General features: G+C 37.5%; 1 protein-coding gene across 1 annotated transcript in view; it reads right to left on the minus strand.

Annotated features, from left to right (window-relative positions):
• EXD1 (exonuclease 3'-5' domain containing 1) overlaps positions 1–8,236 on the minus strand; it is a 47,693-nt gene extending 39,457 nt beyond the window's left edge. Inside the window, 2 exon segments of the mRNA XM_081314392.1 lie at positions 4,589–4,757; positions 8,161–8,236. Of these exon segments, the coding sequence (XP_081170518.1) occupies positions 4,589–4,721 (133 nt within the window). The 5' untranslated portion in view covers positions 4,722–4,757; positions 8,161–8,236.
• Between the last annotated feature and the right edge of the window lie 4,291 nt (positions 8,237–12,527).

The raw sequence follows: 12,527 nt of genomic DNA on the forward strand, positions 1-12,527 counted from the left end.
TAAAAAAATCAAGTTTTTATAGTACTTCTCTTTTCCAACAAACTAAATCCTTTCCTGAAATTTATTTATTTAGCGTATGGCTGGTCACACACAGAATTAAAAGCACTTCATATTTACAAGTTAGAACAGTTAAAGCATTTTTTTAAAAAACAGAAGCAATTATAAAACCTAAGAGGAAAACAGAAATAACATTTCAGAGTTTAATGTCGAGTTTGGAGATCCAGTCAGTAGCTGCCGTTGTTACGCAGAGGAAGTCCTTAAAATCTCCTGGGTATCTTCTATTAGTGCATTCCCTCACTATATGTTGGATAGTCTGTCGGGGAGCCCTGCAATCACATTGTGCTGAAGGTGTCTTTCCCCATTTATACAGAGAATCGGCACAAACCCCATGAGTCGTTCTAATTCTATTGTATGTCACCCATATGTGTTGGGGTAGATTAAATCCTGGAGGTATTCTATTAGGATTAATATGCTCAGAAATATCTTGGGAGGTATAGCTACTCCATGCTTCCATCCACTTTTGTATAGTGCTCTGATGTTCGGCCAGCAGCTTAAGCGCTGTGAGGAGTGGTGGATTTCTTGACTTTAATTGACATCTTAAGAGATCAGAGGTATAGGCATGAATGGGTAGAGAGGAGTTTAGCAGGATCTTATTATACTCCCGAATGAAAAAGAAGCTTAAGCTGGTACACAAAGTGCAGCGGGAGGAGCTTTTTATACACATATTGTATGTAATGACTCATTCCTATCAAGGTGTGAAGTGAGTACTTTGGAATTTATCAATAGATGGCAGATACTGAGTAATTTAGAGGCACAGATTTTAGCCTCCTTCTGCTATTTAAAATCTGAGTGTATTTTTGTTTCTTAGGTTCTGTTGAAATTCAGTCTTACACATACATGACGACTTATTTATTCACTCTTGCACAAGATACATATTGACTAAGGATTGTGCAAAATTTAGAAATCTCAAGCCGTTTGCCCTCCAATGTGCTACTAATACATTTATCATAGTGACTATAAAGTATAACTTGAAAATAACTGCTATGAACTTTAAATCATGAAATGAATTCTATTATGAAGTATTAATGAGCATTAAGTAAGGAGTTATTTGAATCTAATCAGACTGATAACACTCAGATGCTGGGAGAAAATTTCAATGGACCCAGAGGGGTAACTATTGCTAATGTGTTAGCATCAAAGGAGATGGATTATAAAGATGGAATGTTGCTAATATAAAGAAATAAATTTTTATTGATGAGTTAGTGACCATACTAGGAAACTGTAATAACATGAACTATTTACCACTGAGAAGTTTCAAGAAGTTCATGAAACATATTTTGGTTGGTTCTGGATGAGTTCTGCTACAAAGATTAAGAAGGCTAAGTTTTCAGCTTGGTGGTGTTTAAAATTGTCCAATATTTTAAGTTCATATCTCCAGTTAGAAAGAATAAGCATTATTATAATTTATCCAATTCTTTTGCTAATCATCCTATATCAAACATTCATAAAAATTACAGCAAACAAATTATTAGGAAGAGAGGAATGTTGCTTTGCTAGTATATCTGCCAAGAACTCACACCACAAGTATAATAGCTTCGAGTACTGGAGTTATTCATTTCCTTCTCAAATTTCAGGTCTCTCCAAGAAGTTGGAATTCAATCCAGCATTTTTGACTTTCTTTTTTTTTGTATATATTTTATTGATATTTTTTAACATAACATAAATCATTCAGTAATTTGTAAACAGTATGTTGTCTGGGTAACATTTATAAGACAATCTTTAACAATTGATTTCTATAATCTATATTCAATATGTTAATTTCATTTGATTTCCCCTTTCCCCAAAGTATCTTTCTTTGCAAAACATTAGATTAAGACAATTCTCATTATTTTGATTAACAACAATTAAGTATATAATTTTTCCAATAATCCTATTTGTCATTTTAGTTACCTTATCCTGTTACCGTGCTTATTTCAGCTTATTTTCCCCCCCAAATTCTAAATATTCTTACTAGTGACAATTTTTCAACAATTAACTACATTTACATTGGTGGATTTAATTCTATTTTTTCATATAAGCCCTCTCATAAAAGAGGAGAGAGACAAAAAAGAGGGGGAAAAAGAAAAAAAAAAAGACAAAAGCACTGAGATACAAAAAATAACATACAACTTAAATTATGTATCCCTCCTAATTTAATATATATTTATTCCCTCAATTTCTTATTCTTTTTGACCATAGCTGAGTGTATTTAATCTATTTAAAACAGGGCTTTTCAACCAGTGGTACAGGTACCACCTGTGGTACATTGGCACCTGGCAGGTGGTATGTGACCATCCTAGAAAAGTGGTAGCGGTGGAGGGGAATGAGCTGAATCGGTGGCAGCACTGCACGAGACGGCTGTAGCTGCAGGGTTGTCAGGGCTCAGCAGAAGCACCAGGATCAGCACCAGGCTACAGCTGGAGTTCGGCACTAATCCCGGTGCTTCTGCTGATCCCGGAAGAAGCACTGATTGCAGCATCTCCAGGGTCTTGTGATTTACATTCAGATGCTTGGCAACTGATTCATATTTATGACGGTCACAGTGTCCCAGGGTCATGTGAAGTGACCAAAACCTGCTGCAACCACCCAGCAGAGGGGGGAGAATAAAAACCTCAGACAGGAGGAAGAGCGCCGCCGGGCGGGCAGGCATGTTGTTTGGCTATGGTTTGGGGTCATTTTTTTCAGTGCCATTGTAACTTCGAGCAGTCACTAAGCGAACTGTTCTAAGTTGAGGACTACCTGTACTTCATCACTTTTTTCCTTTTTTTTGGTCATCAAGTTTTTGACACCTTGCTAGGTGACTGGTGGTACTCGGATATTGCCATATCCTAAAAGTGGTACAGTGGGTGAAAAGGTTGAAAAGCCCTGATTTAAACTTTAAGCATTCCATTCAGTAGATCTAATCATCTAATCCTTTAACTCTCATTCAAAACATATTTTTATGCTTTTCTTATCGTCACATTTAAATAACTAAAACATTTGCTTTGTTTAAATCATTTCAACTTTTTTTTTTACAGAAAAGAAAAAAAGCATATTGTATTTAAGAAAAAAATCATCCCTCTAAGAATAATATATTTCAAAGTTTTTCCATTTCTTTAGCCATATTCAAACAAACGTTTCTTATTGTATTTGTTAACAAAAAAAGAAATTCATCTCTCTAAGAGTAATATATTCCAAAGTTTTTCCGTTTTTAGCCATATTCAAACAACTGTTTCTTTTTTAAGTATTCTCTCTGATAAGTCCCATCATCTATTTTCTTGATTTCTATTTTAATCTTTTTTCTCTGGCCATTGCCTTTCTTAATCAATGTGTTTTGCTGCATCATTTGTTTCCCTGTAAAGTTTTTTTCCCTCATTCTTTTCCTTATCTTCAAAGTTGCTTGGATGTGTTGAAATATTTCCCATTTGAATTAAATCATGATTTTTTATTTTATACGGTTCCATCTTTAAGTCTCTATCCTCAGAATTATGTTCAGTCATCTTGGAGTGAAATTAAGTTGGAGATAAGTTGATTCATACTCTCAAGATTGTTCTGTATTTCTTTGTAGTTTAAAATCATTGTCCTTTGAAATTGTTGCTGCTTATCATGTTTCCTTTAAAGTATTCATTACTTCAGATTTGTTACTCTCACTTTGTTTACACAGCTGCATTTTCTAAGAACTTTGAGGGTCAGAGAGAAAAAAAATCCTCACCCACCAGTAGGTGTCAGTGTTTGCTCATTTTTTAGGTCTTTCTAGTCTTTTTTTCTCTCTCTAAAGGGTAAGTTTCGCCGCTTCCGGTAACCAAAAGGAGGGAGTAAAATCCCCCTCCTTCCCCCCCCCCCGGAGATCTCTTATTTTTGGGACTTTCTTTCAGGAAAATAGGTAGGATAGGATAGAGAAAATCAAGATTCTTACCCAGATTCAAGCATGCTGTTTAAAATCCGCCTAGTTTAAAAGCTTATGACTTCCGTTGTCACCAGCTATGGCTGAACATGAAGTTAGCCAGCCTTTTCTTCTGTTGGTTTCTGGGAGGCTTCTCCTGGACTGTTCAGGGAGACCGCTGTCTCTCCTAAGTCCCTGGGATTTCCTTCCTTCATGCCACCCCTTTAGGGTGGGTTCTGGCCCCTTAGGGTTCCCAACAAAAAGAAATTTCAGCTGAAGGGTTTGGCATTCCAAATCTTCAGACTGCTCACTGGAAAACAGGAACCGTAAGTCCCAGCATTTTTGACTTTCACAGCCAATCCAGATTTGAACTTTTAAACAAGCTCTAGAGAAAAAAGTTTGGAGCTTGAGCTCTAAGGAAATAACATTAAATCAAATGTTCTGGAAAGTGAGACATTAATGTTGGGAATTTGGTGATGGGGTAGGGAGATGCAATTGCAAATATAATATTTATTCACATACTTCATCTTTTTGATAACCTGTGACCAAACTATGTTTTTATTCCACAAGACAATCTAGAATGACACTTTATTGTATAGAAATTAGTCATATTGACAGAGAAAATACATCAAATCCCACTACAAGTTTCAGTATAAATGCACTGAATTTAAAAAAAACCAGCAATACCTCTGTTTAGAAAGATACACTGACTGGAATCCACATGTTGCAATATTCCCTGGAATGTGCCACATTTCAATGTGATGTGTACAGTTTTCCCCAAAACACGATGAAGAAAGTGATGATCACAGCTAGGATCCATTGTGGATTTTCTCCTGCAAGGAATCGGGCCTTCAGCCTAAATAAAAAAATAAATAAAATCTTTGGTTATTTATTGAAATATGTAAAAATACACTAAGGAGATTATAAAATTAAAACCTATTCTGCATAAAGTTTAATTTCTTAGAAGTAAGTTATACATTGTCTGGCTTTTAATTAATCACACAATTAAACAATCACAGAAATGCAGACTAATAAGTGACCTGTAGAATGATCTTGCATATAAAATTCATTATAAAAACAGATGACTCAAATAAGTCATCAATGAATGATACAATTTAAGTCAAAAATCTAGGTCCATATAATGATTATAGATCCAGGACAACTGGAAAAAAAACAATGTGATTATTTAAGAAAAGACAATGTCTTCAGTTTTTAAGAAAAAATATGAGTTTGTGGACATGTGCTTTGTCTGAACTATAAATAAACCAGTATATATGTATTCCACAATTTACAACTGCAACTGGGACTGGCAATCTAATTATCTTGACTTACAACCGTAACAACTTACAATTGGATTTCCAGTCTCAAATTCTTTTCCTTATCCCTGTTGAAAAGACTACTTTAAATGTTAAGAAACAACATACAGTATACTAGCAATCTGTTTCTTTAAATCAGGTGTCGATAACTTTAAGAATTCTTTTATGCCTGGCTGGTGCTGTTCTACTTCCAAGTCCAATTCAAGGTGTTATTACCTTTAAAGTTCTCCATGGCATAAGACAGGTTACCTGAGGAACTGACCTCAATTACGTCAACTTGTCCCACTTAGTGAGGTAGCGAGAATATGTTATGGATTCCATTGGTTAAAGAATTTCAATCGACAGAGCCTAGGAAGAGAGCCTTCTCTGCCGCTGTCCCTGCCTCACCTCTGGGGGCAAGCTATTCCATAGGCAGGGACAGTGGCAGAGACCTTCTAGAAGAACATGAAGACCTGGCTCTGCCAATTGGAAAGGAAGAGTGGCATGCAACCCAGGGGGCACTTGAGAGCACTCCCTCTGCCTCTTAACTTGTTTTTCACTGTTTTGTTTTTAATTATGTCTTTTTGAAATGGTTTTATGGTTTGCATTGGTAAACTGCCTAGAGCAGAGGTAGGCAACCTTGGCTCTTTTATGACTCGTGGACTTCAACTCTCAGAATTCCTGAGCCAGCATACTTGCTCAGGAATTCTGGGAGCTGAAGTCCACGAGTCATAAAAGAGCCAAGGTTGCCTACCCCTGGCCTACAGTCATTTGGATTATGAGATGAGCAGTGTCTAAATTTCATAAATAAAAGTGCAATGTAGTAGAAATAACAGAGATATAGCAAGACAGAGCGAGTGAGAGAGAGAAAGAGACTCTGTAAAGACACTGTGGTTTATAAATTAATCTACTCTCTCTTACTGGGGTAGAGAACTATCAGCACATGGACTATGTCCACTGCACAATTTCATTTACTCACAAATATTCCTTTTATTTATTTATTTATTTATTTATTTTATTGGATTTATATACCGCCCTTTCCCGAAGGACTCAGGGCGGTTTACAGGGTATTTAAAACAAGGAATACAAAAGTTAAAAACAATTTTAAAAAATTACATCAATCCCTGAAAAAATAAAAACCCCAATTAAAATTAAAATTAAAATTCTCAGCCTGGGCCAGGATATGTTGATATCCTAAGGAGGAAACCAGCCCTGTCAGTGCCAAATAGCTTCTGGCAGTGCTGCCTTATTGTTGGACAAAGTAGGCAGCAGAATCCTCCTCTTCCTTCTTAGTGAGCATCTCCCTGTTCACTTCTCCACTGCTTTGCTTGTCTTCATCTTCCACTATCCTGTGCTGCATCTAGTTTTGCATTCTGTGAATCAGAAGCAAACTTAATAGACATTGTTACTCTAGTCTAGACTATTTATAGAATACACTGTAATATATTGTACTGTATACACAATGTATATATTGCAGTATACTGTAATATACTATTATATATACATATACATACTATTCTATACTGCTTATAGACTATAATGTGATACTATACTGTGTATATACACAAATATACTGTAATATACTGTAAGTAATACACATGCACACACTATTCTATATTCCTTATAGAATACACTGTTATTCTATTCTATACTGCTTATTCAGGGAAACAAAATATGGCTGTTTCTCATATCTATATAAGCTGAAATGACGATCAGACCTTCATCAACTCTGCAGCTGAAGAAATGCTGAAGAAAGATAGTCATGCAGTGTCTCTCTCATTTGTTGATGAAGATACCAATTCTATTATTTACACTTTCCCTGTCCTCTTTGGTTCCAGAAAAGACATTGGTTTTTTCCTCTGGTGCCTTTTCTCTTCAAGGTTTCCTATATGGTAATCAGCTGCTTCACAGCTTTCTTTTTGAATGCAATACTAAACACTACAAACTGAGAATATGAATTTATATTTTCCAGAAATTCACTATTATTATAGATTTAAATCCCACAGACGTGGGCTTTAAGAAGCAGCAGAGCAACACAACTTTCAAGACTTAGGCCACAGCACTTATGAAGACTCAAGTCTATAGTTGATAAAATAATACTGTATAACTGAGTATGAGCGTCTTTTTACATTTGTGTTTAGTTTTCTTTGTACTTGGTGCTTTAAAGTTCCAAGTAAATAACATATAAAAGGTATTATACTATTGCTTTTCTTGGGGCAATCTGTAAATCTATAATTTGATGTTGGTTAGTAAAACATGTTTTTCCCCTTCATCTAAAGCCATTAATAAAGTCTCTAAAAGATAAAAAAATAAAATTATTGGAACTATGTTACCATAGAAAATGTGAGTATACCTTTAAAATGAAGAGATAAATCATCTACAGAAACTCAGACCAAGTCTCCCCATTTAATAGAATTTAACATTTAAGCAATGTTATCACATCTAACTCCATTACCATGAAAGGCAGCATCATGATTATATCTGCATTTTGCAACACAATTAAATCTCTCTCCTAGATTTTAAAATTTACATATAAATGCAGAGCATCTGATTCAACCAGTGTGGCTAGTTTCTTGATCCCTCAGGCAGGACTGCAAGATAGTTAACTTTATGGATGGTCTATTTTTTGAAAGGTTTATCATTCCATTTAAACCAGTTCGGTAAACAATGAGAAACCACCTTTCAAAATAAGAAGTTGTTGATTTTCCAGTGTTTTCTTTTGACTTTAAAATCTGGTCAATCTATATGGTAAGTTTTTTGGACACAAGTGCCACTCTAAAACTAGAAAATGAAACAGTAAAAAATTTAAAGACAACAAAGAACACAAAATATGATGATGATGATAATGATGATGATGATGATGATGATGATGATAATGATAATAATAATAATAATAATAATAATAATAATAATAATAATAATAATAATAATAATAATAATAATAATAATAATATTGGAAGGTACCTTGCAGGTCAACCCCCTGCTCAGGCAGGAAACCCTATACCATTTCAGGCAAATAGCTGTCCAGTCTCCTCTTAAAAACTGCATTCATAGCTTCTGGAGGCAGGTTGTTCCACTGGTTAATTGTTCTAACTGTTAGGAAGTTTCTCCTTAGTTCTAGGTCTTTACATAGTAAAGCTGAATTACAAGAGTACAAATATCTCATCGGTACTCAATTTAGTATATTCCTAATGTACCGTATTTTCCGGCGCATAAGACGACTGGGCGTATAAGATGACCCCTGACTTTTGAGAAGATTTTCAAGATTTTTTGTCTTATATGCCAGAAAATACAGGTACATGCCAGTTGCCAAGTGTCCGACACAAGCTCGATTCAGCCCCATCTGATGCAGATGGTGCAAAGCCGCCCTTTTGAAGCCCAAAGGGGCTTTTCCTTCCACCCACCCTTTGGAATACACGCAAGAGCTGCATTCACACGACATGCTCTTCCAGGCCAGACTCTGCAAACGGCACGCCAGAAGCCGCAACCACCGCAGGAACTCCGAGTCCCCACCTTTCGGCAGCCTGCACGGCCGAGCGCAATCCGGCTTTGAGAGCACATTTGCAGATGGAGCAGCCGCCACATCTGCAGCCAAGCCCCGCCTGGGAGACAGTCGGCCAGGCAGGCCCGGAAGACACGCTTGGGGCGGCCATGCCGAGGCCGGCTGGCGAGGGCCGCTGTGTGGTCTGCGGGCGAGAGGGGTGCCAGGCCGCCAAGTACCGCTGTCCAGGCTGCCGGGATAGTGGGTAGCAGGGCGCGCTCTGCTTATGCTCAGATGCCGCTTGGGTTAGGGTGAGGGGCTTCCTGCCGCTCCCGGGGTCTGGCATTTGCAAGGGGGAGGGGAAGGGGCTTAGAGGCTCTTGGGGGTAGGAAGTGAGGGTTACGTTGGAGGGGTGACTGGACTAAGGAGGCTTGAAGTTGCTTTGCAAGAACGGGGGCGCTCGATTGATTTATGTACTATTTTCCGGCGTATAAGACGACTGGGTGTATAAGACCCCCGACTTTTGAGAAGATTTTCATGGGTTAAAAAGTCGTCTTATACGCCGGAAAATACGGTATGAAATTTCTTACACAATTTCATTTTTAAAACAAGTTAAGGCAAATGAGTTCTAATACTTTCAGTTCCATGGATCTTCCCTTCACTACCAGCCTCAATAGAAAGACATTTCGTCTCCATTTGGAGGGACATCTTCAGCACGGTTTGAATTGTGTTCAGTTTGTTTGGAATGTGTGTGTGTGTGTGTGCATACACACATATACATACATACATATACACACACACTCTCTCTCTGTATGTGTGTGTAGTACTATAAAAAATAACAAATAAAAAATAGGATATTTTATCAAATCAGTAATAGTTAAGTTACTACAAAAGCTACATCTAACTTACTTAGATGTTTTGTATCTAACATACAAAATAAATAAAAACAGATTCAAGTAGACAAAGTTTTCAAATGTGTATAAAAAGTAAGCCATGTAGAAGGATCCCTAGATCCTTAACATGGTACATCCAGTGCTATTGTTAAGTACATTTTGTTAGAAGTCAGTCCCATTAATGGAAGTTACTATTTAATGCAGACATTTCTAAAACTTCTTGGAAAAAAATAACCAAAGAAGTTTTAAAAAGTACCATGGCTGCTCTTCCATTTACTATGCTTTACATTTCACACAAGGTCAAGTAGTAATGCTAAAAGACAAGTAAATTAAAGAAATTAATAAAAAAATAGGTACAGGTCTAAATTCTAAAACTCATTCCACAGAACCTATAGTTCTGTCCTTCTAATAGTAGAGAGCATATTTAACACAAGATTGAACTGTTAGGCTCTTGGTGTTTTCCAGGTTTGGCTGTTTTCCCACAGATGTTTAATTACCGAGCTAAGTAACATCATCAGGACATGGTGGAATAATCTTGCTGGTTGGTTATACTATATATAGTAGCTTATCAGCAAACCTCACTCTTCCATGCCCTGATGTTACCTAACCTGCAAAAGAAACATCTGCAAGAAAACAACCTAATTTAGAGAATACCAAGAACCCAACAGTTGTGTTCATTCAAAATCTTTCCTTTTCAGAGATTCACACCCTCAACACTTAAGATCAACTCAACTCTGTAACTTACTTTTTCAACTCATTCTCACATATATATATATACTGAATTGAAGCATCACACTTCAATTTTAGCATGGCAGTTCATAAAACAGGACTTATTGCTTACCATGTTCAGAACTGTTACTTGTGGTATATTCCAAAAATCATTTAAGACTTAATGTAATATACGCACCTTGCCATACACTGATATTGTCTAGTCAAGCAAAAGGAAATCAGAATCTTCCTGATTTTTATTGCTACCTTACTCATTTTTTTCCTGAATGGTGAGGTTTTCATTTCTGATCACATTTGTTCTTTCTCCTCCTTCTCCTACCCTTTATGTTAAATTGTCTTCAATCCACTCCTAGCCTGTCTGCTTAGTGTTTGCACATTATTAAGTTACATAAACCTCTACCAGTTTTCCTGCTACTAAACCAGAACCTCTATTTTACCAGACAAATGAATGTGCCCGCATCCTGCTTCAAAAGGAAAAAGAACTGGCACAGGTAGTCCTTCATTTATGACCACAATTGAGTCCAGAATTTCTGTTGCTAAGTGAGAGAGTTAAGTGAGCTTTGCCCCATTTTACAACCTTTCTTGCCACAGTTGTTAAGTGAATCATTGTAGTTGTTAAGTTAGTAACCCGGTTAAGTGATTCTGGCTTCCCCATTGATTTTGTTTGTCAGAAAGTCATAAAAGGTTATCACATGACCCCAGGACACTGTAGCCATCATAAATATGAGCCAGTTGCCAAGTGGCTGAATTTTGATCACATGACCATAGGGATGCTGCAACAATCATAAAGTGTGAAAAATGGTCATAAGTCATTTTTTTCAGTGCTGTTGTAACTTTGAATGATCAGTAAACAAACTGTTGCAAGTTGAGGACTACTTGTACTAAACAGCACTTCTAAGAATACTGCTGGAGCCAAATGGCATCCATTGTAATAAAGATGTGTTGACTGCCCAGACAAGCCCCCACAGTTTGCTTGGAAATATTTCAAAAATCTTCACCTTCTTCCTAGGACCGAGAGAGAAAGGCTAGCCCAAAGTGATCCAACTGTTTTTATCCACTGGCAGAACTAGAACTCATAGTCTCCCAGTTATTAGCCTGATCCCTTAACCACTACACCCAGCTATCTCCCAATAAGGATTGCCAAAGACCCTTATTTTTTGACTGCTCCCTACTACCTCCATATGTCTTTCTAAATTAAACACATTAATCTTCACGGCATTTCAGGGACCAACATCATATTGCTCACTCTCCTCTTCCATTGTTTGCGACTAATATTACAGTCACTTTCAGCGTTAAGTGCTCAGTGACCTAATCCAGATGAAATAGCAAAAGCTTCTATTTCCTCTACATAGGAGCTACCGAAAGGCCTAACACAGTGATGGCGAACCTTTTAGAGACTGAGTGCCCAAACTGCAACCCAAAACCCACTTATGTATTGTTGGGTGCCGAGTGGGCGTGGCCCATTGGGTGGGCATAGCTGTGGTGGTAATGGCAGACTGGGTGGGACTAAAAAGTTCAATCAATCAATTCCAACTTTGCAAGATCTTTTTTTTCCCCACCAGAAGTTGAAACTGAACGATTGAAACTTTTTTTTTTTGCACATGGCAGCAGAGGCCTAAAGCGAAAAGGTTTTATAAAACCCAGCTGAAGGCCTAGGACTGGGGCGACGGTGCGCATGCCCACAAAGAGGGCTCTGCGCATGCCATAGGTTCGCCACCACGGGCCTAACACATTCTGAAATCTGGTTTGAAAGAGCTGCTCCTCACCCAGAGTAATCTAAAAATCCTGTGGGGCGGGGCACTGGTTATCTAGAATAGCCACTCCTTACTAAAACTGAAAGTAATTCCCTTTAAAGACTTAACCAAGGATTGTAAAGTAAGGAAAAGTGTTGGCCTGCTTTTTTAGAGAGCAAGTTCTAGATTAGAACATAAAATTACACAGCCAAAGCTGATTTTATTCTTTCTTCACGCCCGGAGCCTCCGCTACCAATCAATCGATCAGATCTCAAGCCATTGTGGCCATATGTGGATAGCCACAGCTCTCAGAATTTCTGCGTCTCCTCGGTTGAGATCCACTGCATTTGCTGGCAACAGATAGGCAGGCGGAGTAAACCGGGAAACCATATTAAAACGCTTTAGCGCCCGCAACTACAATCCTCGCAATACTACATCCTGTGTACTGAAACGAGGAGGACGTAGCAAGAAAAAAAAGACATGTCACCACGTTAG

Source organism: Vipera berus (assembly GCF_964194415.1).
Source record: "Vipera berus genome assembly, chromosome: 1".
NCBI classification, from domain to species: Eukaryota; Metazoa; Chordata; class Lepidosauria; order Squamata; family Viperidae; genus Vipera; species Vipera berus.